The 27,217-nt window shown below is 31.5% G+C and overlaps 2 protein-coding genes across 3 annotated transcripts; both read right to left on the reverse strand.

Annotated features, from left to right (window-relative positions):
• Positions 1–2,340: 2,340 nt before the first annotated feature.
• LOC129896336 (transcription factor TCP14) lies at positions 2,341–4,151 on the reverse strand. Its single transcript, XM_055972203.1, has 2 exons — positions 3,647–4,151; positions 2,341–3,551 (listed from the first exon to the last, which is right to left on the reverse strand). Exons 1-2 carry the CDS (start codon positions 3,977–3,979, stop codon positions 2,613–2,615), a joined length of 1,272 nt encoding a protein of 423 aa, XP_055828178.1. The 5' UTR covers positions 3,980–4,151; the 3' UTR covers positions 2,341–2,612.
• Positions 4,152–20,113: 15,962 nt separating this feature from the next.
• On the reverse strand, positions 20,114–26,894 carry LOC129895527 (jasmonate-induced oxygenase 1-like). Of its 2 annotated transcripts, XM_055971250.1 has the most exons (4): positions 26,529–26,894; positions 21,746–22,049; positions 20,839–21,160; positions 20,115–20,521 (listed from the first exon to the last, which is right to left on the reverse strand). In XM_055971250.1, exons 2-4 carry the CDS (start codon positions 21,946–21,948, stop codon positions 20,252–20,254), a joined length of 795 nt encoding a protein of 264 aa, XP_055827225.1. In that variant the 5' UTR covers positions 21,949–22,049; positions 26,529–26,894; the 3' UTR covers positions 20,115–20,251. The 2 variants fall into 2 exon arrangements, with proteins under 2 accessions (XP_055827224.1, XP_055827225.1); XM_055971249.1 differs by lacking the exon at positions 26,529–26,894 and having other exon boundaries at positions 20,114–20,521; positions 21,746–22,182.
• Positions 26,895–27,217: the final 323 nt, after the last annotated feature.

Raw genomic sequence — 27,217 nt, forward strand, 5'->3', positions numbered from 1 at the left:
TGTGGGTTGATCGATCTAGTTTCCTAGAAGCTGGGATGGTACAAGATAACAACCATTAGCTGAAATTAATCAAAATGTGCGCGAAGAAAAAACCTAGGTAATAATTCTACTCTAACTACTAAAATAAGTTTTCATATTTATTCAACTAAGATATACTTTGACAAAATAAAATACCAATAGTAACTGTTACCTTTATATTGATTAGCAGCAAATCTTTTAGAAAAGTAGACAGGGTAGTTGTGTCCAACAAAGTCTGGCGCAGTACAAATAACAGTATATGAGATTCACAATGACTCATCATATGATGGAGTGGGTTGTGGTATATTACTGTATTATCCCTCTGAACATCATCTTTTTATCCAAATTTCTTTTCACAGCTCAACTTTAATTTCTTTTTGGTACTAGCTAACCGAATATTCTTCAACTTAGAACTTGAAGCTATGAAATTGCATTACCATCTCATCTAAAATATAGATTTTTTGTCGAAAAAGTTTGAATAAACACCTTGACCCATTTTAATCAGTCCCAGGACGAGGTTAAAATCACTAATACAAGAACTTTTTCTGTTATGATACCATGTTAAATTGAGTAATTAGATCATCTAAAAGTTTAAACGATTACTGAATACCTATTTATCTGCTTAATTATATCCTCTACAATAGCTTGAGGTTAAAGTGTTGTGAGTCATGATGGGAGACATAGATACAACATGGTGATGCAAGGAACTCATCTTAAATACTGTCAACTGAATATGAGAACTAATCATTCAGCTAAGTCCATTAACCAGAGGGCCCACTAGAAAGCATGAACGGTCCAGATCATTGGAGGAGTGGGCCAAGTCCAGTAGGGTCATTTAAACCCACCACCGATCTTTATGGTGCCAGGCCAGTGATGTACACAATTATTATTTACTTGCTCCGTATCTCATTTTATGTGACATCATTTTTTTTTATTTTTTTTCAAAAAATTTCATTTTATTATAATTTAAAATATTTTAATTCCAAAAATTCTCTTTTATCTTTGATAAAATAGTTGACAGTCACACAAATATCTAAAACTATGTTAAATCATAATTTTTTTAAAAAACAAATTAAAAAAATATCGTGTCAAATTTAAGGATGGTATATAAAATGGAAAAGGAGGGTGTATAAAAAAGAGGATTTGTCAGTGATACCAATCGTACATTGGCTTAGGAGATGAATGTGGGGCTCACCACCTGAGCCAATATCTGGACCTGATAAGGCATGGGCCCCCACCAATCTCGGCCCATCTCTGTCATAATACTTTTATTTTTATTGCTTTTCTACTCTAAAAACTAGAAAAGAAAACATCTTTAATCATACTTTGTTGCTTGTTATGAAAATAGAGTGATCAATGGGAATACCAAAATTTCTTGCCACATACTTCTCCAACATTAAAGGGCTAGCAAGACTATTCTATACACAGCGTTAATTATAGGGCCTCAAGTCATAGGTCTTTGTCCAGAATTTAATTAAGGGTGATCAATATGTTCATATTTCATTTGCGAGCTTAATTTTTTTTTAATTATATGTATATATATATACACATATGATTAAAATATTAAATAATCACAGATAAATTTAATAAGTTTTAATTGTATGTTCTGATAAAAATAGTAATTACAACTGTTATTTTGGTTAAATTACATTAATAATACAAAAAAATTTGTATTTTAACTTATCATAATCATATCAAGTAAAAACCTTATTAATCTCCGTTTTTTAAGAGTTTACATTATATTATATAAAGATTTTCATATAATGAACAAAACTTCCATACACCCTTCTTTAAATTTTAAGCAGTTGTTTGATTACTTCTATACTATTACATGACCCGAAAGTGTGATTTTTTGTTTTTACACAATCAATAAAAATTAAAGACGGCAGAGTGTTAGGCAGTGGCGATGTGTCCATGGGTCATTCGAATCCTTTTGGCAAAAAATTATACTATTTATACATGGTTAAAATATTTTTTATATATAAATAGTAGATGTCGAACCCCTTAAGCTAATTCGCGTGTCTATTTTTTCAAATTTTGAATCCCTTATTAAAAATCTTGATTCCGCCGGGTTAATTGGGACTTGGGAGTGCCTTAATTTGAACTCCTCCTACATATGTAAAATCTTTACACTAGTGTAGTAGTTAATTTGCAAATCAGCAAAGGGTTAAATTCTTATGACATGACATAATCCATATCCAGAGCAAATAACTTACTGTAATGATGTTTGTACATGGATGTAACTTTAGAAAAAGATAAAAAGGAACAATCAATGATGATGAATAACAAACTACTCTATAATTGGGAAAACAATTCAGAGAATTTTTGGCAAAATCACTCATCAAATACTCCTTCCTTTGTTAAAACTGTGCCCTCTTCAAACTCGTAAGGCAAATTAATCACACGAAAAAAAAAGGTGAAGAAAGAAAAAAGAATGTTCAGAACAAATTTAACAACAAAAAAGAAGAAAAGAAGAAGATAAATATAAGGAATTTTAGAGCAAATAATCAAACCTCTTTAAACATCCAAACTTACAAAACACAAGTTGGGAAAGAATGGATGAATTTGATGATCAATCAATCAGCAGTCTATAGTTATGAATGGTGGCTCGTTGTATCATGTCGATCATCGTTGCCCCCGCCGCCGTGATGCGAATGGGACCCACTGGCCTGAGATTCTGATACACCGCCGCCACCTCCTCTATACGGATTTAGTCCGGCAAACATGCCTAGTTGGCCTTCTCCCAATCCATTATTACCAGCACCACCAGCACCACCGCTGCTGCTGCCGAGTTGCTGACTAGGCAAAAGCGCTACTGGAGTGGGAAAATTCATAAATTGCAATCCACTTGGCATTGTGCCTCTATACAAAGCAGCAGCTGCACCAGAATTGCTTACTGATGGAAACGGCCAAATCGGATCGCCTCCCATGACTTGGTTACTAGGAATCGGATTCGTCACCATCCAAAAATTAGCTGGAATTGATGAGTGGCTTGTTGCCATCGTACCAGTAGTCGACTGCAGCAAATAACTTCCCATTTGCTGTTGTTGCTGCTGCTGCTCCAAATCTAAATCCGGCCTCCGTTTCCTACTTAAATTATCCTCCGCCGCACTCGACTCCGTTAAATCAATTGAATTGTCACGCAATTCAGGCTTTGTTTGTAACTGCATATTAGGGCTTAAATTCGCCGACTGAAAATTCAACAACGTTGTAGCTGAAGTATCAGTCGTCAATCCAATTCCCGGAAATAGCCCTCGCCGTTGCGAGAGCGAAAAATTCGGATTGAAATATGAAGATCTAAGCTGTGAAGGTACGGACATGCTGGAGCCTGAGCTACGTAGTGAAATATTAAGTGACGTGAAGTTTGCTGGAATTGTACCGGTTCCTGTAGCGGCGATTACTGCTGGTTCCGCTTGTTGCAGTAGCCACTCTATGGTTTCGCCATCGGACTTGTGGCCGAGCTCGCGTGTGAGCTGAAAAACCCTAGCCGCACAAAGCGCAGGCATGCGGATACGTCTCCCACGACCATCAACCTGTTTTCACATATTATAATCAAGTAATTAATCAATAAAATAGGAATCTTTTGATTTCTACAGATAACTTAAGCTTTTAAATGAGATGACCGAACCTTAGTATGACGGTCTTTGGTGGAGGTTCGTTTTGGGGGCGGCTTTTTAGATGTATCAGCGCCAGAAGCTGAGATTTGTAGAGTGGAAGCTGATGAAGTTGTTGATCGATGTGTATTATTAGGGTTCGTATGAGTATTATCTGTGTTTGAAATAGCAAGAGAAGTAGTATAAGCAGCTGCGGCGTTGGATGAGCTGGAACAAGCTTCGTCTTCTTTTTTCTCAAGTAATTGGAACGGGAAAGTCGCGATAGGGCGGTGATGGTGTTGGTGTTGGTGATGGTGATGGTGTTGGTGATGGTGTTGGTGGAGATGATCATCACCTCCTTCATCCATGATCACAAATTAGTAATGACTAAAAACTCGCTCTTAAAAAAAATCACTTCTTTCTCTTTCTCCTTTTTTTTCCCTCTCTAGGCCAAGTTATTTTTATGAGAAAATAGTGACAGACACTATACTTAATTCTTTGTGGGTCTGTTTATGTTTCTTTCTCTCTCTTAGAATGAATGAAATGAAACAAAATGTTCCCTTTTATCTTTTCTTTTTTAAAAATAAATATATAAATAAATAAATTTCTCTTTGTATTAGCTGGGATGAGTATGTCTCTTTCCGGTCTAGATAGTTGTATGGGATTTTCTTTAGGCATTTGACGTGTAACATGTGTTGGTTCGGATAAGAGGTGAAAGAGGGAGAGAGAAGCTTTAAGCATCAACGATAATGAGTGGGAATTATAAGCTTTAAACATTGAAGAAAAATTGAATAAAAGGAGAAAAAGGAAATTATTTGCTTTGTTGGAGCCTACTTTTATAATTCGCCTTTTTGACAAATATACCTGGAAAAAAAATAATACTAATATATATATATTGCTGAATTTTAGTTTGATTTTTGGAGAAGTTACTTTTAATTGTGGTTGAACAGAGCCTTTGGTTCAGACTCCACGTGAGGTGCTGTTTATATCATTCAATCCATAAAGACAATGGTGGCCAAAGGTGGGGTCCAATCCCCCAAGAGTCAATTTTATTTTTGAGATCTATTTATTTTTTCTATTCATTTTACATAAATTATATATTTATTTGAATATTTTTAGTTTAATTAATTAAAATGACGAGTACTTAGATTAGAAGATTTTATCAATCAAAGGTACATGGGTCCATTTTCTTCATTCATGTAATCATTTTCATTCACCTTTTGGCTCTTTGCCTTTGTTCTCAACCTTTACCTTCTTTCGGATTCCTTCAATTATTTTTCCTCCTCTTTCATCTAAGCCTATTGCTCTTTGGACCTAATCTTATGCTAGGGACTCCAGCTTTTAGTTTCCATTGTCTACCTACTCTCTCCCCCCCCCCCCCCTACAGTATATACAGGTCATCATATTATTCCTACTATTTTAATTTATGATTTTAAAAAAAAAATCTATTTAAATAAATAATGAAATATTTTATATCGAAATTAATTTTAATTTTTTATTCTGAATATAATGATTTTTATAATTTCTTTCTTCTTTTTTTGAACTAAATACAGGTGCATCACATGAATTAGAAAATGATGGAGTACTACTTTTAAAGCTAGTGACTTAGCCAGGATTCCTAAAGGGGAATTTAAGAAAATATATAAAATATTGTACTCAATTAGTTCAGATTTGTGTGGGGAAGTTCTATTTTGGAAAAGAAGAAAGATTGAGTATTTATCATTGTATTGCAATTTATGATGGAATTAATTAAATCATTTCCTTTTGGCTCCATCTCTTTTTACAAAAGTACTAATTAAATAGTAAGTTTAATTTATGAATATATTTTTCAGAAAATTTATATATAGTTTTAATTAAGTGAAAAATAATATATGCAATTAATTACTTCCATCCAAACTGGCTCGAAATGCCATAAGGAAACTTTTTCATTCTTCATCATTTAATACCACGTTGTATTCTATGTTTGGTTAAGCAAATTATAACAAGCTTAATTAGCATTATGAGAGTTTGATGAAGAATCATGAATTATCACTGAAAATTTTAACAACCCCCCCCCCCCCCAAACCAAAAAAAAAGGCAGAAGAAGAAGAGGAATGATAGCTGAAGGTGGGTCGGTTTAGTGTTATATATATGTATTGCCGGTGCTTTAATTAGCATGGTGACACCCTAGTTCATCTACTTTATTGTATGTACAACTATGATGTAAATTTTTACAATCATCAGATCATTTAAAAGTTAATTACAAGCAATTATTTATACAAACATGAGTAATTGACAACTAAAAAGATAAATTTGAAATATATTCTTTTACAAGGAAAGAAGAAAGTATATATATATAAGAAAATAACTTTTAATTTTAACTTTATAGGATGAGGAATAGCATGGGTGCAAGAGTGGCAGCTATGGAGAGATGCAACTTTAAAAATGTTTGTTTAACAATACCTAGGTAAACACCTCTATATTATAATTTATAGTATATACATGTAAATCATTTTTTTAATTAAGAAGTAATAAATTCAGTCAGTACGTTGTTGACATATTTGGTACTATACATTTTTCATTCTACTTTTTTCTCCTAGCAGGGGACCTCTCTACAAGTCAATATTTGCCGCAAAAAGGTCAGATAAAATTGACCTTTCTTTATTTTGATCTAACCTTAATTTAGTACTACACTACTACTAATCGATGTATGCTCTATTGAGACACCTAAAAGTGAACGGAAGGAGCACCTACTTAGAATAATAGTTGACAATGTCACAGCATAAGGTAAAAGGAGGTATGGCTCCATGTGTCCTCGTCCTATAAAGTGATTTTTTTATTTTAATTTATGTGAAATTGTTAGTCTCAAAAGAAAATTTAAGAATGAAAGAAATATTTTTTGATTTGTGGTCTAAAATAAACATTACTATATAATTATGTGGTTATAAATTATTTTATTAATAATAAAATAAAAAATTTAAAATTTAATTGTTACTAAACATAACTTTTTTAGACAGACTAAAAAAGAAGTATATATTAACATTTCTCATTAGTTATCAAGTTCTTGTAGTGTGATTCAGTTTAACTTCCTGTATATATTTAAGGTGGTTTTTATTTTAAGAAAAAGACCTAAAATCCAACAGAAGTCGAAGTTTGAGAAGTTTTGTTATTTATTGAGTCAATAATTAGCGCTCCCAATTAGCAACAGCTAAACTATATTAACATGTGATAAATCTGTTATTCAAATTACTGAATAGCCTACCTATTAAGCATGAAGTAGGTGTACGTACATTGATAACATGGTGACTCTAGGGTGGTGCTTAGTGTTAGAAAATCAACGAAATTAGAGAAGAAAATCAAAGAGAGAATGACGATGAATTCACTGTATTATTACTTGCATTAAATAAAAATAGAAGATTACATCACTTTTTATAGAAAACAAAAAGAAAAAGAAAAGTATTATTTTCCTTATAGATTCTAACCTATAAAAGAAAGTAACTATGAAAGTAATTATACAAAAATGTTTTTGAATATAGTTTTTAGCGTTTAGAATTAGTAAATGTTAAATGCACAATATCATTAGAGTGAAGGGTCAAAAAAAATTAATCTAAAGTATCCTGATTTTTTTGAGTTACATATTTGTGTGAGTTTTCTACATAAATTATTATCAAATATTTAGCAAAACACATTTGACCTATTAGTTGTTCACTTTTTTTTATCTAAACTATCACCATTATGCAGGTTGAAAAATGAACAATATGAAACTCAAAAAAATAAAACATTTTATTAATTGTGTTTTTGACTCTTAACTCTACTATTTAAGCAACTTTCCAACTGTCTAGGCATTTTTTTAAAACCCTTTCTAAGATTTTTCACTTTTTGTGTGACTCTAACCCACTCTAAGTAGTTATTTACTATTAGAAAATTAACAATTAGAAAAAAATTGTAGTTAAATAACAAAAATACTATACTAATCTCATTTAATTATGAATTAATTACGAATTATAAGAAACTTCATATCCTTTGAGTTCATTATTTAGTATCAAATCCTCTTCATTTTCCTCCTTTCAGAGTAAGTACCATGCAGTTCAAGTGTGTCACAGTGTGAGTGATACGCTACTTCACAAAAAAAAAAAAAAAAGGAAAGAAAAAAAAAACAATCGACAAGTTATAGCAGCCAGTCTGTATCAATCAATTACTGGATGTCGTAGTATGTATGTTAAACTGTCAACTCTTGTTTGATGAATGTGTTGGATTGCATTTATTAGTGTTAGATCCATTCCAAGTTTTGGACTCCATCTATTATCACATATCCTCCTTTTCCTCTGTTCCCATTGATATGTTACTACAAAACAAATTAAATAATGTTTTTTTTCTTTAATTTCTTAATTAGTTCCTTCCAATTATAGAGCAGAATTCTCCTAAGAAAAGTTTGACTTTGTAAGTTAAATTTGAAATTTCATCTTCTAAAGGAGTCAAACTGTCAAATTATGAATATTGGGACTTTTCTATTTCTTTAATTTGACCAGGTAATGCTAGTAATGAATTAGGTGCCAAGATTCAAAAAAGGAGACTGCTAATTGAGATATGCTCCCATCATTTTTTCTCTATATAGTCCTTGTTACTGAATGATTTTGAAAATAGAATGATTATGAACTTTTGACTCCCACCTTCACTAATCTCGTGAGGAAATTTTTAATATTAAAAGTAAAAAATTACTAAATTTAAAATTTTATCTATGGGGCAAATAATGTCAAAATTCAAGACCATCCATCTCAAGATATAATTCTTGTAAATTAACCATTTCAAAATTAGTTTAAAAAAATGATCTCGAAGATGGATGGTTTAACCCTATTTGTCTCATGGACAAAAACTTTAAGTTAAAGAAGTTTTGACCCTTGGGCAATTTTGACGTTAAATGTTTGCCCATTAGTGGTCAAAAGTCCAATAACATCTTTTTCCAAGGTCATTGCATGTAATTTTTTGTTTGACACCCCTAGACATCATATTAAGTCACAATTAAAAAAAATATCCAATTCTTAATCATTCTATATATTACTTAAGAAATTTGACTAAATAATTAACCAATGGTGTCGATAAAACGTCTTAATTTCACAGCCCAAGCTCTCAATTTGAGTTTCATCAGTGACTTCTCAGTACAAATAATCAATTTCTTTCTCTTTTATAGAGTTGAAAGAAGTTACATCTGTGAAGTACCACCAACGGGCAATTTATTAATATTGATCCTTCAAGAGTTTGGATATTATAGTAGTCAACATTGATCACTCAGAAATTGTGTGACGTTAACCTATAGAAGTAGAAGTGGCAAAGAATAGAGTAATGAAGTTGATCTCATGACATGTTTCACAGGCCAGGGGAAGTGCAACATTAGACATGCATCCTGATGCTTGTGTTTGATCTGAAACCAACAAAACCAGCCCACCAAGTAAAGTTAAGAGAGTAACAATTGTATTTGTAGGGATGGAAGTGGGTGGGTGAAGGGTCTAAAAGGACATATCAAAAAATATTATAGGGGTCCATAATATATACTCTCTACTATAATTGAGAAGGTTGAAATGCAAGAGAGAGTATACGAACTACAGTCAGTAATTTTTTAGAACATGTTATCACGTGAAGACAATTTGTCGACCTCTTGTCAATGTTGCTTTTTCTCAGACCATAACCTTTGTGTTTCCTCCTAATTCCTATTCAGACATAATCCTAAATTGATAAGTAAAAGTACATTGATTGAGGAGTACATATTCTTAATTTAAGAATATAAGATTCAATTTATGTTTTTTTTTTTAAAATTTTGTGATAAGTCAAAATCAAAGTACAAACAAATTGAAACGAAGAATGTATTTTAATTTTAATGATTTTTTACATATAAATTTATGTTTCGCATAAAATTAATAGGTTCAGATCATGTATTTGGTATTATTATGTTGCGCCGACCCTGCCTGTATAATAGCTACAACTTCCCCATCACTTTTAATTATTTTAACACGCAAATTTCATTTCCACATGTTGTTTATAGCAATTATAGTGCCATCGCCCAACGTATTATAATATTTCATAACGGAAACATGTGGACGTACAATATTTCACCTCGACGGAAACATATATACGTACAAGATTGTCTTAAGATAATAATAAAAGCTGATGCAAGTATTGGAACTAACGTTTCGTTTCATGTGAGGAGGAAATTGACGTTATTCAAAATCTATATTATATGGGAATTATGACATCAACTTTCTCCAAAAACTTTTTAGTCGTTTAGTCGTTTCTGTGAAAGCAGCCGTGTAGTATAACTGTATTAAGTCCCACATGAATATATGGTAATTAATGACAATTTGTTCATTTATTTAATTTGTTAAAAAATTGTAATGAGTTTATAGGCTGAGTGGACTCTTCAATCTGATAGTCTAGTTTTTCGATTGAGCTCTTCTAACAAGGCATTTATAGTTTAGATGTGTCGCGAAAGCACTAATGAATCGAACACCATGATAGAAACCAAGAGAAGAAGACAGAGATCATATAGAACGAATAGCTAATGTCTTCGAGATCTTAGCTATATATTATGAATTTTATTGTAATAAATTAAAGATGCACGTAATATACTAAAATATTATTTAAAAATATATTATGATTTTAAATTTGTCATACAAGATGTTTAAATTGTCAAGTTATTAAATATATATAATCTTTTTTTTGAGATCGATCAATCAAAATTATACACGAAGGATAATAATAATATTTACATTCTCCGAAAGCACGATGAGGGACTGACAGGACACTCAATTAGCACATAGAATAAGGCCCCTCCTCACAATGCTTGTTGGACGAGTTACCAATCATTGAACTGCTACCTTAACTAAGAGGTGTGCATATTTGAACGTTAGCTTGCTTTACCTTAGAATTCCTGAACAATATTCTCCCGTTCATTTTTATTTATTTAATATTATTTTGACTGACCTCTTAAAAAGTAAGATTTTACAATATATTCTTTTTAAATAATATAATAAATTCAATATTTTGAAAAATGACTATAGTTATTATAAAGGTACATTAATTAAAAAATAAAAACTAACTAATAAATTATCTTTTAATTATCTAAAATGAACAAGTAAAAATGAATGTAACTAATGGACAAGTAAATGTGGACATAATATTCTAAACTATCATATATAATTGTTTTTGACTTTTCAGCACAACTATATGATCAGAAGGGTGTTCATTTATAAAAAGAATGTATTATGTAAATAAGATTAACAAAAATCAAACAAAAAGCTTGTATTAAATTTCTTGTGTTGTGTTTAACAAAGAATAAGCCATTGTTTTTTAACATTTTTTTTAATTGAAGGTTTATCAATAGTTTATGCATGCCTCTTCTTTATTTAAATTGTGGGGTAAGGAGAAAGGGGATTTATATTAGCATATAGTAATAGGGTCCATTTAGTGCTGAATTTGGTGTAGTGAAAACGGTTAAATTAGTTTGTCCAGACTATAATCTATTCTTTTGATGCTAAATAAATATAAGAATTAAAGTAAAGTAAATACTGTAGGAAAACAAATCAGTGCTTTACAAAATAAAAGGCGCAATCCGCATAATTCCTAGTCCACTCACCCCATTGAAACAAATGTTTAAAGCAGACCAACTGATCTGATACATCATCATTGATCCTCTTTTCTTTATGTGGATTTACTTTATTTAATTTTTATCATATAGTGTTATTATTATATAACAATACGCCAAGCTGTTTAAAGATCTTACCACTGCTTCAACTATATATAATTGAAGTGTCAGAGATATGATGAACATCATATAAAACCATTAATTAGGCCGAACAAAATTATGTGATTTAATTTATTTCTCTAGCTATTTCTTTTTTAAAAAGAATGAAGAACAATTTAAAACTAAAAGTCGTTGATATTCTTTGGTCATATATTTGGATTAGTTATTTATTTTTGAAATAAGAATTGAATTAGTAGATCTTTTAGCTTGTTATTGTCATAGAAAAAAAAACAGAATAATCGGGGGAGCTGAAATAGGCAAAATAGTACTCATTATGAAATTAATTAACAATATTGCTAAAGCTCATGAGAGTGTATTCATATTTGACAGAATATATAAATACACTCGAAAAGAAAATGACCTTTACCTGGAATTTAGAGTGATTAATTAAGAAAATATTACAGAAACTAAAGTAACCTTAGTTTATGGTTAAATAAATGAACCGTCGAGAAATTTTGATTTAACTATCCTAACTATAGCAAAATATTTCTAAGATATTGATGAGAAAGACATGTTTTTATTTATTATTTATCAATTTTATAATTTCTCTCATCTTAGAACTTTAGTGGCACAAAAACTATATTTATCAGGAGGGAATTAAGAAGAGCTAAGAACCTCATAGTTTTGGATGTGAATCATGTGATAATTAACAAATATAAATATGTGATAAGATTCTAAAAGGATGTAACTATGAAAAGATCAATTGACTGATGAAGTCATTTCCTTTTTTTATTTTTGGTCACTGAAGTTATTTTCCAAAAGTCACCACGTAAGAATATCTTATCCAAACAATCTCCACATAAACCAATCAAAATATAACACCTACGAAAACCACGACAAACAGAAAATATGGAGAAAAGCACTTGCACAATTTTTTACGGGATAAGCTACACTTGTCATCATATGTTTAACTTCCATTTTATTTATTAATGTTATAAACAGAACCCACTAAGTTTGTTTTCTTTAAATAATTTTTAAATTTTTAAGAGAAAAGGAATTATCAGTTATAAAATTTAACTATTATTAATAAAATAATTTTTTTATGTTCATTAAACAAATTATTAGTTGGAACTTTAATTACATTTATATACTCCCTCTATTTCAAAATAATGAAATAGCCTCCGGCAGAAATACAAGGTAAGACTGCGTACAATAGACTCTTATGATCAGGTCCTTCCCCGGACCCCGCGCATAGCGGGAGCTTTAGTGCACCGGGCTGCCCTTTATGACACACGTCTTAAGAAAAAAAAATAAAGACATAAATTAGTTATGTTTTTTCATTTTTGCCCTTTTCAAACTCTATGCTATAACCTATCAATACTCATTTAATTCATTCTTGAAATTCAACCTTAAAATTTAATTAATGAAGGGTAAAATGGAAAAAAAAAATTCAACATCTATCTTGAATAGTGAATAATTCAATTATTTTAAACACTAAAAAAACTCCAGCAATTCAATTATTTTACAATGCAGGGAATAGTAATTAAGGTCTGATAACTCTTTACCCCGTAATCGAACCATTGTTTTCCACGAGGAATTAATCTGCCGATTCATTTTAATTATGTAACGATTTTATAATTATTCAGGTAATCAAATATTTTTTTTAATTATAATTTTCTCAATTATTTTGAATCATTAACTGAGTCGACTTGTAGTGTTGTTCATATAATTTATAAATAAATTAAATTTTGTTTTGAAAAATTTATTCCTAAATTCTTAATCAAATAAATTTAGTCCTTATACTTTAAATTTCTTCCCATAAATTGAGAAAAAACAAATAACATTTGGGAACTTATTTAATTTACAAATGTATTAACTTAGCTAGACGAGAGGAGAGGAATTTTTGATCGTCGGTTGCATGATTAATTAAGGAATGAATGATGATCAATCATGGTCATGGTAATGACAATAATAAAAAGCAAAATATGGTGATTTTTATACTATTTTTTATTTGGAAAAAAGAACACGTCATCAAAATATGGAAAAGGAGACACAAGGATTGAGAAAGCTCATATCCTGTTTAAAGAAAAGTCGAGCAAAAGCAATTTGCCAATTGAGTGCTTACTACGATGATGCTGACATCAAATTTGAAGAAAACGATATCACCCCAAACATATATTAAAGTATATATTGTATAAAATATAATACTCGAGACTATTATTCTTAATTTTTTCTTCATCATTCTTAATATGTACTTCATTTTGGAACTTTAAAACATATTTCATTTTAATTTACGTGATATTCTTTATTTAGATAAAAAAAAATTAAGAAGTAAGAAATAATTTTAAAATTTATTATGTAACAAGTGTGATTATCTATATAGCTATTGATAAAATCTATACTAAACAATGCTAGTTTTTAGCAGCTTCAACAAAAGAAGAAAGGAACTCAAATAGAATGAAGATTGTATTGATTTTCAAAAAGCATAAGAAGGATGAACTTCAATATTCCTAAGAACTAACTTCCTTCTCCATTTGTAATTAATTCTCAATTTCGACTTACTAACTACTCTACTAAGTGTAGCTATGTAACTGATTACTAACAACTTGCCAGCTGTGTAACTAACTAACAGCTTCAAGTTATTCCTTTCTCAATACTCCCCCTCAAGCTGATGGATACAAATACATTCAACACACCTAGCTTGCCTACCAAGTACTCATGTTGCAACCTAGGTAGTCCCTTAGTTAATATATCTGCATGTTGTTCTTTAGAGCTCACATGTTCTGTCTTGACTAATCTTTCCTTTATCTTCTGTCTGATGAAATGACAGTCAATCTCGATGTGTTTTGTTCTCTTATGAAACACAGGGTTGGCTGCTATTTGCAATGCTGCTTTACTATCACTAAAAATCATCACTGGTTCTGTGATCCCATTTCCTAATTCCTTCAATAATGATGTAATCCACACCACTTTTGATACTGCATTAGCCGTACTTCTATATTCAACTTTTGCTGAACTTCTAGAAACCACACTTTGCTTATTTGATTTCCATGGTATCAAAGAATCCCTATACTTGACCAAAAAACCTGAAACTGATCTTCTAGTATTAGGGCATGATGCCCAATCTGCATCACAAAAGACATTTAACTTGTTTGATTTGCTGTTGCTCAACAATATCCCAAGACCTGGTTCTCTCTTCACATGTCGTACTACTATGAGTGCTGCCTCTTAGTGTGATCTTCTCGTTTGTTGTAAAAACTGACTAAGTGTCTGGATAGAGAAGTCTATATATGGCCTTGTCATTGTTAAATACAACAACTTCCCTATCAAACTTTGATACTGCTCTTTGTTTTTAATAAACTCATCATCTGATTTCCCTGCTATATCATCTAATTCATGAGTTGTTAGTTTCACATTTTCCTTAAGTGCTGTCCAAGATGGTTTTGCACTCCCTAGTCCCAATTGTGAAATAATCTCCAGTGCATATTTTCTCTGATTGACTAGAATTCCTCTGCTTGATCTGTTGAATTCCATCCCCAAAAAAACTTAAGATCACCAATATCTTTGACCTTAAATGCTTTGTGTAGATCAGCTTTGGTGTGTTCAATGAGTGCCATGTTACTTTCTGTTACTAACATATCATCTACATAAACCAGAATGACAACAATATCTGGTCCTTGCTTTTTAATGAATAAGAAATGATCCAAACTACTTTGAACAAAACCTAAATGAACTAGTGCTTCACATAACTTTATATTCCATTGTCTACTTGCTTGTTTAAGTCCATAGAGGAATTTTGTAAGTCTACATACAAGTCCAAACTCCCCCTGACTTAGAAATCCCTCAGGTAAATGTATATATACCTCATCATGAAGATCACCCTATAGAAATGCATTATAGACATCCAATTGGTGGATATGTCAATTGAACTGAGCAACTAAGGATAAGATAGTTCTCACAGTGGTCATCTGGACCACAAGAGAGAATGTCTCCTGAAAATCAAGTCCTTTTTTCTGATTATATCCTTTAGCTACTAAATTGGCTTTGAACCTTTCTATATATCCATTAGACTTCAACTTAACCTTATACACCCATTTGCAACCAATAGGGACCTTTCCAGGAGGTAAAGTAACCAGATCCCAGGTATGATTATCTTGGAGATCCTTAATTTCAGCTTGCATAGCCTCAATCCATCTAGAGTCGGTAATAGCTTTCTTATAGGAATTAGGTTCGTGCATGGATGAAAAAGCACCTAGATAATGTTGATAGAAAGAAGACAAATTAAAATATGAGATAGAGTTAGAAATGGGATAGAGAGGAGAACTAGAAGAAATTGGAGTGACATAGTCAGACAACCAAAGTGGTTAGTTAGACTTTCTAGCAGATCTCCTAGGTTGAGGAGCTAAAGGTGCAATGATTGGTTGGAGAGGAGAAGGTATTGTGGGTAAGGGACCAGGAGACACAGGTGTAGAACTGATGTGAGACACCTCTATATGGTCATTAGAAGTGGAAGTAGAAAGGAGTGAATCAACAGGCTCATTAGGATAATCAAACATATCAAAAATATCAGAAGGAGAATTAAAACTATCAGGTGAAAGAGAATCTTTAAAAAGAAACTTGTGTTCATGAAAAATGATATCTATGTTAATAAAGAACCTTTGTTTGTGTAGATCAAACAAAATATAGCCTTTAGTGACACTAGAATATCCCATGAAAACTGTTTACACTACCCTGGGTGCAAATTTATCAACTCTAGGCAAAGTGCTAGCAAAACATAAATAACCTAAAGTTCTCAAATGCTTGAGACAAGGTTTTTTGTGAAAGAAAACCTCATAAGAAGACCTATTTTCCAGCACTTGAGATGGTAGTCTGTTGATGATATATACATGAGTAAGGATACAGTGACCCCAAAACCTGATTAGTATCCCTCCTTGAAATCTGAGTGCTCTTGCCACTTCTAACAAGTGCCTATATTTTTTCTCTCAGCCATACCATTCTGCTGAGAAGTGTGAACAGAGGACTTGTAATGTAAAATGCCTAATTCTTTAAGAAGACCCTCCATTTGTTGACTTACAAATTCCCCACCATTTTCAGTTCTAATACCTTGAACTGAAATAAAAATTTGTGTACTAACCATTTTTAAAAGCTGCTTAAGAAGCACTAACACATCACGCTTGAATTTTAACAAAAAAATCCAAGTAATTCTTAAAAAATCATTAACAATTGTCAAAAAGAACTTATTGCCATTATACGTGTAAGTATTATATAGTCCTCATACATCCAAATGCAATAAAGCAAAACATCTAGTTGTTCTTGTATCACTACTTGAAAATGAAAGTTTAGTATGTTTAGCTAGTGGACATATTTCCACATGTGTCTAAAGCTGATTTACAATCATCTAAAGCATAACCAAAATCTTTTTTATTGAATTTGTTGAGGCATGAACCTGTCTACTCTACTACAACATGATATCCCTTTTATCAGCATGAATTGTGAAGCTTTTTGTATCTGAATTTTGTGTACTCTCAGCCTTTTGTGAATCAGGTGGAACTAGCAAGTAGAGACCATCATGCTCCCTATAAATCCCCTCAGTTTCTCAGTTGAAAGGTCTTGAAACAAGCAGAATCCAGGGTAAAATGATACAAAACAATGAAGCTTCTTAGTTAATTTTGAAACCGATCAAAGATTATACAGGAAATCAGGCACAAACATGATATTGTGTAATTTTTCTGTATCAGTTATCTTACAGCTTTCAGTATGTGTTACTAAGGTAACTCTTCCATTTGGTAGATGCACTTTTCTATTATGATCTGATTTAACTAATTACACATTAGTTAATATGGATAAGCTAGAGGCCATATGATTAGTAGATCCATTGTCTACTATCCACTTTGGATCCTTTATTTGATCTATAGGAGTATGAACTATACCTGCAATGTTAGCCATCATTGTATGCTGTGAAGAGTCTTTATTGATCATTTCCAAGATATTCCTATGTTGAGCATCTGTCATGTGAGGTGCTCTTGGAAGATCTCCTGCTATCATTCTATCTATCATTTCTCCCTTATCTTTGACTCTTGATGACATGTTCTAATGTGAATTCTCAGTGTGCACATTATAAGTAGTATTTATGTTATCCTTCTTCTTGAATTTTCAATCAGCTGGATATTCATTCAATCTATAACAATCTATCTTTATATGTCCTTTTAGCATTCAAAAATTACACCTTTGATCCCAGTTCTTCTTGCTTTTCTGATATTGACTGATGACTTGATCCTTTGTTGTGTTGATAATTCTCATTTCTTTGTTGATAATTCTCATTCTTTTTTGCAATAAGCACTGCCAAATCTGTTCCTTCACTATTCATAGATGAACTGGCTATATTTCCTTGACTTTTTCTCTCAACAAGCATAGCATATGCTTTATTAAGACTAGGAGCTGGCTCAGTCATCAAAATTTGACTTCTCGATTGATCATAAGTTTCATTTATTCCCATTAGAAACTGCATTGAATTTTGCCTATGCATATATGCAAAGAAATCCTTAGATCTAGGACAATCACAAGGTGGAGGTACTATGCTAGCATACTCATCCCATAAGTTTCACAATTTTGAGAAATACAGAGGTACACTATCAATTCCTTATACTAAACTAGCTATATCTTTATGTAATTGATAGATCCGTGAAGCATGTCCCTTGTCAAAATGTTCGCGTAAGTCATCCAATACTGCTTTTGCACTTGTTGCATACACAATTCCTGTGTGCAACTCTGATGTCACTGAACTCATAATCCATCCTTGAATTATTGCATTACATTGATCCCATTGATGCCCTAGCTCAGCTGCGAAATCCTCCTTTTTTCAGGTTCCATCTACAATCCCTAACTTGTTCTTTCCAAGCAATTAGATTCTTATGGCCCTGCTTCAGACAGAATAATTTTCAGATCCTGTCAACTACATTGGTATGATCGCAGATCCAGTAGTATTAGAAGGATGTAGAAACAGTGCATGACTTTGATCAAACTTGGTTGCTGCCATTGTTGATCTTCAAAAATAAGATCAATGAACTCACAATTGTGGTTGATGCTCTAATATCATGATAAAATCTATACCAAATAATGCTACTCTTTAGCAGCTTCAACAGAAGGAGAAGGGAACTCAGATAGAAGGAAGATTGTATTGATTTTCAGAAAGCATAAGAAGCATGAACTTGTTAAAATGTCATCTATATATACACATCAATATTCCTAAGAACTAACTTCCTACTTCATCTGTAACTAACTCTCAATTCCGACTAACTAACTACTCTGCTAAGTATAGCTATGTAACTGATTTCTAACAACTTGCCGGCTGTTTAACTAACTTGCCAGTTGTGTAACTAACTAACAACTTCAAGTTATTCCTTTCTCAATAGCTATAACTCATCTCATTAAAAATAAAAGATATTATTAAATATAAAATGTGATATTCTTTTATAAATAAATAAAAAAAAAAGTATGTCGCATGATCCAAATATGTATCCAAAGAGTAAGCTATGCAGGTGTCCGACACCCGCATTCCCAACAAAAAAATAAAGTCATTCCCAAAGGCTCGAATCCATTTTCAGTCTTTATATATATATATATATATATATGGAGTCAAAGTTTGACATTGTGCTCTTGCTAGATGGTCATCTTTTTCAACTGAACCTTATGCCGGGTGAGATTGTTAGAATAAGAAATAACTGGAAATACTAATAAATAATTGCTACTTTTGGATCCAATGGGAAGTAAAAATTGAAACAATGACCTATGAATATTTTTGTTGGTGAATCTGACGATCAGGATTCAATAGCAAAATAAAAAGAGGTACGTTTTTGGTTCCACAGAATCAAGGTGTCATGCAGAGGCTTACAATTATAAATTATGTCTGCGATAAATTGATCAAATGACAAAAACTTATACTAAAAGACATAATATTATTATATTATTTGGCCAATCTACATATTTAAAAACTAATAGAAATCATTAAAATTATAGAGAGAAAATCTTCTCATACACAAAATTCTTTAAACGGTTACATTGTGGATGCTATTGTGTTTTGATATGAGAATAGGGCATTCAATTTATAAAGTTCCAATCTTTTCCTCCAAGGAAATAATGACCAAATATGAGAGAGAGTTAAAAACAATTATGGTAATGCTTTGGCAAAACTAGAATATGATAAGAAAACCAAGGAAAAACCTTAACACGTGTCTAACAACACATATTCATTGACCAAATCATAAGTTAATCTTGTAAATTTGGATGATTCAACAAAATTAGTAATTTAAAATTTGACGGTAGTAATCAATACTCAACAATTGGAACTCCAAGACAGTGGATTGTCAATGATCGCTATTTGCATGAAAATAACAGAATAGAGATGACGAGTCTTAACAAAACCTATATTGACATGGTCTGAATGGGCCTACGATATTATTTAGGCCTGAAATTCAGCAGGCCAGAGTTGAGGTCACAAACTGGTTCTGCAGCGTTGTCTGATGAATGGTTGAATCAAGGATTGATAACTTTCACACAACCATCTTTCTATGATCAGAAATCTAGATGCACACAACTAACCATCTTATGCAGTTTTTCATTGGACCAATTTCGTTCGTTAAAATTTGAAACTCCACCATAATAATGACTATTTCTCGAAACAGGATTGAAAAGTTGTTTCTACTTCGTACATCCACTAGAAGAGTGGACCTGGACGCTTGTCCAATCCAACCCTCTTGGGCTGTTCATATACTGAACTTAGTCCATAAAGAGGTCGAATGATAAATTGGCCCAAATATTGATCAAATTTATCAAGTAACTTGCATAGATGATCTTTTTGGATAATGAAAGGAAAGAAACGATATTGTTTTAGATGACAAAGAAAAGAAAACAAAAATGGAAATTTGTACTAAGTAGTGAGTGAAAAATGAGATAACCCAAGATCTTCTTCAAGTCCAGAAGCACGTTTAAGCTTATTTTCATTGCGCTTGAGCAAATAATCGCTGTACAAGAATCCCTTATAATTTGGTTTCTGATCAATTTGCTTGGTGAAATAGGGAAGGGGTTCAAGCCATTTTTCACCTGATACGTTATAGAAGAACGAAAATGAATTTCTTGATCTACCATTAGGTCTCACCACCCTATGATTTGGACTCTTGTATTTGTCATTCGTCAGCACCTTCAGCAAAAAATTAAAATATAAACATCATACGACAAAAGTAAATATATATTTCTTTGATGTAATCATTTAATTCAGATTCGTAACATATAGGGTTCATTGAAGAGTGTTGGAAAAAGTGTTGGGTCAGCTCCACCAATAAAGGGTGACTAGTTGCATGTAACTCGAGTTGTGGTTGTTGTAGATTAGTTTCCGCAAGGAGATTCAAACTCGAAACCTCTTGTTAAGAGTATAGAGATCACATCCATCTCATAAGTAATATTGTATTACTTATATAATATCGTAAGTAGAAAAAATAAGAGTAATTTTTTTTTTACCTGAAGAACAATCCCAATGTTGACCACAAGGGCACCTTTGTTGGGGGTTACTGGGATCCATTTACCATCCTTTTGAACTTCAAGCCCTCCAACTTCATCTTGTAATACAAATGTTATACATCCAACATCTCTATGTGAATTTATTCCTATTTTCCCTTTCTCTGTTGCTGGTAAATAATACAATGCTGTCAACACATCAGAATTTCTGTCATTGTTAAATTCTTGGAGAGTACTTGGAGGCAGACCCAAGGATTCACTAAGGATGCTCTCTAAAATTGCTCCGATCTTCACGAATTGATTGAATAAATCTCCCATTACTTCTCTGAAATATCGAATAAACATGAATTAACGAATTATCCTGTCAATGGCTATTCATTCAACCTGAGGGGCAAGTTTCCTTCTGTTTATTTTAAGTGATCAACTTTTCATGCCCTACAAGGGTGATGATTTTTGTGTTCTATATATCAAATTAATAGAGAAGTAGGCAATCATTCACTCAAATAAAATAGTTAAATGGGATTTAAAATTAAATAGCCTTTAATCATTTCTGTTCTGCCCCATATGGCTATATAAATAATATTCTCTTTCTGGATAGCTCTGTCATAAATTTAAAAAGATGTTGCAACTTTGTTTCAAAACTCAAGTCTCTATCATACGCTATTAGTTTACGAATTTTATACTTTAGTAGTAATCCGAAAAGATCCAATAATGTGCTGACAAATAGAAGTGTGAGTTTATGTTCAAGTTAGCGACAACAATTTATACAATCAGATCATTCATAAGGTAATGACAAGTAAACTCTATGACAAATATTAATTGATAACCTGGTAAAAATGGTCAGACAATATGAATAATATCAAACTTTTTTATGCATATTACATAAATCGTTCTAATATATTTAACTTACCGGAGCTGTGGATGATTGGCAGGAAAAACATTGAAGTTGGATCCAGGCTGAAGCATAACCAAGTACTCTGAAAACTCATAAGATGGATTTGGTTTTCGGTTATAGCCTGCAGGAAAAGGCGCCCCTGGCAATGGAGAGCAGCTCATTTTCTCTTCAACAGGACACTCAAAAAAGAACTTTGATAGTTTTAAGGCGCGGTTCATTAGGTCCAAAGCCACCCCATGATTGACAATTTGGAAGAAGCCATATCGACAACATGCTTCGTTTATCACTTCTCTTGCCTTTCTCTCGCCATCTTTATCTCCTAGAAAGAAAGGGGAGAGATCAACTATTGGCATGAGTGAATTAGCCATGTCGACTTGCAAAGAATCTTATTACTTACAACATTCAATATGGCTAAGAAAAATCTTATCAGTACTAGATTCACACAAAATTGTGGCTTTTTAAGTATCTAGATGTGTGTGTTTCTGGTTGATGATTACCATTATAAAAAAGGATAAGCATGGTTACAGATTAATTAAATCAAATAATTTAAATCCCTTTGCAGAACCATAGAAAGGGACATAACCACGTCACATGGATCCTTCAATTTACTATTATAATTTGCTTTGTTAGATCTTAATTAGTACTCTCTCATTTGTCTGATATATTTTTTTAGCACTATCAAGGATTTGTTCAGAAAAAATTTCAATACTCTAGATTCCATCTAGCTTTAATAGGGAGTTAAATTTTATAAAACAGATGCATTGGTGTCTAAAACAAGAGTAAACAATATGAACGAGAACTTGACGTTATTCGGAAAAGAAAAAAGGAAACAAGATGTGCAGTATATGCAATTTGGGTATTTTAAATTAGTAACAACTAACAACGGCAAGACACATAGCTATAAATTGAGGATTCCTCTTAAAAGAATCAGGCATGTACGATGAAAGACGTGTTTAACATAATTACGAAAATAACTATATGCTCCTTGTTTAAATTATTAAACGAGATGGTCACACACTTTAACATACATATATATTAAGAGTCCTGTAATACATATTATTGCTATGTTTCTTCCATATAGAGAAAACTTTTCACCACATAGACTTTTTGTCACGCCTCGAGCCTACACCCTAGACGTGGTTGGCACTCGGAAATCATTGATGGTCTCAAACGAAATCTTAGACTGACTGACTACTGAATGGAAGACTAAACATACATGCGAAAGCTTAAAAAGATGAGCAATTAAAATCATTTAAATAAACTTAAAACATCTCAATCTTTCTTTATGCAGAAGTTTGAAAATAGCTCTGAATATAAGTAGTAAATATGTTTACAATGAGAAATCATTGATGGTCTCAAGCGAAACCTTGACCTGGCTAACTACTGAATGGAAGACCAAACATACATGCGAAAGATTAAAAAGATGAGCAATTAAAATCATTTAAATAAACTTAAAACATCTCAATCTTTCTTTAAGCAGAATTCTGAAAATAGCTCTGAATATAAGTAGTAAAAATATTTACAACATCAGAATAAATAAATTGAACTGATTCTCTCTAAATTTTTTCATGAAGTCTTTACTAAACTGAGATAGGTGCCGAAACAAGACTCACGACTATCTGATTACTCCACTAAAAATGATCAATAAATAAATGAACTGAACTAACTATACTGGATCATAAAATGATGCAATGCCAAATGGTGTTAGTTCATTCCCTACAGTATGTAATAGAGTTGAATGCAATAAATAATCGAACTGAAGTAAGGTATGCATGTGTAATTAAACATCAAACTTTACAACTGAAATAAGGCAATAAATACAACTCTTAAAAATAATAGCTTTTCTTTTCTTAGGAGTTTCTCAACCGACAACCATCACTATGAGTATCATGATGATACAACCTACTGCTCATGTTGCCAGCGCCGTCCAATATCTTATCATGATAAGGAATGCAAACTCAACTCATGAATCCATATTGAAATTCCTTATCAGGGGCTGAAGTGAGTAATCGCCCTAATCAACTGTACGGCTCTATCTTACGCTAGCTACATAGTTTATGGGGTTTGAGTTATTTAAACTCTTACTCAAATCGATGTTCAACACTACTCCCAAACATGCAATAAGGCTCATTTAATATATCTTGAGTAAATACTCAAAAATACTCCTCTAAAGTCAAAGTGGACTTTATTTGAACTTCTTTCTAAAACACTTTATGCTTTCTTTAAAATAAACATGTTTTTTCCAAAACAAGTAATACATTTGGAACCACTCAAGTTCCCTCAAAACCCATTCTCAGTATTAATGCACAAATAATTTAACTCTCTTAAATTTTGAAAATCACGCATAATGAATAGGGATGTGTATCGATCGGTTCGGTTTGATTTTATGTATTATCGGTTCGATTTATCGGTTTTCAATTTTTAAATACACGAAACTGATAACCAAACCAATAAGATATTTGTTATAGATTTTCGATTTATCGGTTTTTGGTCTTTAACGGTTCGATTTTCAGTATAACCAATAAAAAAATGCTTTCAAAAGAATTATATAACTTCTCCAACAATTTGATGCGATACAAGCATACAACTAAACAAGCAAATCGGACATTCTTGTTGTGAATACTCACAATTCACAACCTTGGTCATCGCCTAACCCTTGCCATTGTCGTTGCAAACCGTAGCCGCCGCCGTTCTTAGTTCTTTAGATTTTGACACTATGAACCTTAAGTAAATACAGTGTGAACTGTGATTGTGTAGGGTACTAATAATCTGATATAGTGATTATATTAATATCTTTTATTTGATACTTTGATATTTATGTATGAGTAAAAAATTAAAATAGTAAATTGTTATGTTTTAATGGGTTATCGATTTACCCAATAACCCAATATTAAAAATCAAATACCGAACCGATAACTCAATTTTTTTTTTATAAAACCATTAAATAAATATTATATCTCAAAAAAGTATTATTATCTCATCTGATCTTTTTTTCCGGAGTCCTTAACAACTATTTGATTATTAAAGATATATATGCATTTAAATCAAACTCATGCGCAATGAACTTGAAGAGAAGAACAGAGTTTGAACAATACCATGTAAATTTTAGGATAAATTAGAAGTATTTGAAAGTAAACTTTTGATGACTCACTAAGAGCTGGAAGTCTAATGCCTAAAATTACTTATTTAAAATTTCTGTGAAAAACTCATAAATCTATTGATTGTTTTTTCCCGCAAATTTGTTATTTCATAAATAAAAACTCTATCAATGAGCATATAACGTATCTAATAATGGAATCTAGATTAACATGATAAAAAAGACACCTACAATCTCACAAAAGACGTTTTTTTAATACTTCTATTCAACAAATCTTCTGGCATACCTCGAATGGAGGGCCAAAAATAAAACCTAGTTATGTCCGGTAAACAAATTACCAAGTAAATTTTTTATTTAAACAAAGAAGAAAAAAAGCGATTTAAAATTTTAGGTTCAGAAGTTTTAAAACGTTAGAACTCCTATCATATGTTTTTCTTGTACTATATATTTTAGGACTCTTTAATTTTTAAAATATATTCTTCTCTTATCATATATTTTAGGATTCCTTAATTATTCTTCCTAGTACTCTTAGCATCGATGTTCTACCTCTTTCAATCATATTCAAATATCATATTGATCTTTTATAATAAATAGTTAAAATCATATAATGAAACTGAAAATTTAAGAAAACAATTAATTTGTAACTTATTGGAGTCGCTTTTTTTTGGGGGGGGGGAGGGGGGGGGGGGGGGGAGGGCGCATTTAAGAGAATTTTGTGAATGCAATCCTAATGATGAAAGCTGACTTCAAGTGCAATTCCAATAAGTTGGAAATTTCCTACGAATTTAGAGAAAATATAATTACTTGTACCTCTTGAAAGCATCTACGTTGGTGTTTGAACTAATATGGTGAAAATTGTAACTAAAGTATATCTAATATTGGTATCTTAATTAACAAACTGATAAAAGTGCTCAAATTTTCAAATCATACTTCTTTTAATGACAGCCAATTAAATTATAAATTCAACCACATAAACATACATTCCAAACAAATTTAGGATTCATGAAATCTATCAAGCAAACCATATTAACAAATTGATAAAATTACATTAAACTACTTACAGGTGAGTAATTAACGGCGTGGAAAAAAATAAGATAGATTATTCTATTTTATTTCCTCTCGACCTGATCTACTTTCCTTCAAATACCATGCATAAAGGTTAAATTACAGACCCACTTTCAAAACAAATTAACACTTGATGCATAACTAAATAAATTAAGACAAACAGCCTAACAAAGTCAAACTTACAAATTATATATATATCTTCGACCCCTCAAATACATCTTAGAAAATATAGCAGGTTATCCTTTATATAGAGTTAAGAGGCAATATGAAAGTGTTCTTTTCCATGTAGGAGTAGTGTTTTAAACAGATCATATGTTCTCTATTATGAGTCCTTAATTGTATAACTTAACTAAATATTGTTGAAGTGTATCCCATGTAGTGTTAGTATAGTTTAATTAGACGTCATATCCTATAATTATGAGTCATTGTACGTGAAAACAAATTTAAATGGTAGTTTTTGTTTTTTCATTGACATTTAATTATTTTTCTATTATTTAACTTCTTTCAATAGATTAATAATAATTGGAGAAAAATGTGAAAAGATAATTTTTCCTATTAGAGAATCTTTTAACGAAGTACAAAAAGTTCAATCAATATTTTAACGGTAGATAATAATAATAGATTATCAGGAGGTACCGATAGTTTTTCTTCATCTGAAGACTGAACAAGCAAAGAAAGTCATACATATCCATGGCTCTGCTCAACAACCTCCTAAGGAATTCCATGATTCATAATTTGGAAGAAAGCATAGTCAACACAAGCTTCTCTAATTTGCAGAATAGCCTTCTTTTAACTTCCATCATTTTCCTTTGGTCTAAAGAATGGAGAAACATCAATGTTGGAATATCAAAATTTGCCATGATCTGTTTCTTAATTCTCTCTGGACTCTCAGTATTGTTCTTGGTTTTGGATGTTCTTTTGAGTTAAAGTTATAAGCATTTTCTGATGTTGAAGTTAGTTGCACAAAAAAGATATTTACAAGGAGGGAATTAAGAATATCTAAGAACCTCATAGTCTTGGGAACGTGAATCACGAGATAATACCCCTCAATCTCAATTTACGTGGCATAATTTGAATTTCGAGAGTCAAACTATTTAAATTTAACAGTGAATTTTTTGAAATTTAATTTATATATATTTAAAAATTATATAAAAAATATTATAAATTATAATAATTGACAATTTAAAATAATTCTAAAAAATAAGGATTAGAAATAGATTTATTTAAATTTTGAAATTAGAAGCAAATTAAAACTAATGGACCAATTATTATATCAATGATATGTGACGAAGATATTCTAAGATGATGGAACTATAATAAGATCA

This window comes from Solanum dulcamara, chromosome 7 (assembly GCF_947179165.1).
Source record: "Solanum dulcamara chromosome 7, daSolDulc1.2, whole genome shotgun sequence".
NCBI lineage: Eukaryota > Viridiplantae > Streptophyta > Magnoliopsida > Solanales > Solanaceae > Solanum > Solanum dulcamara.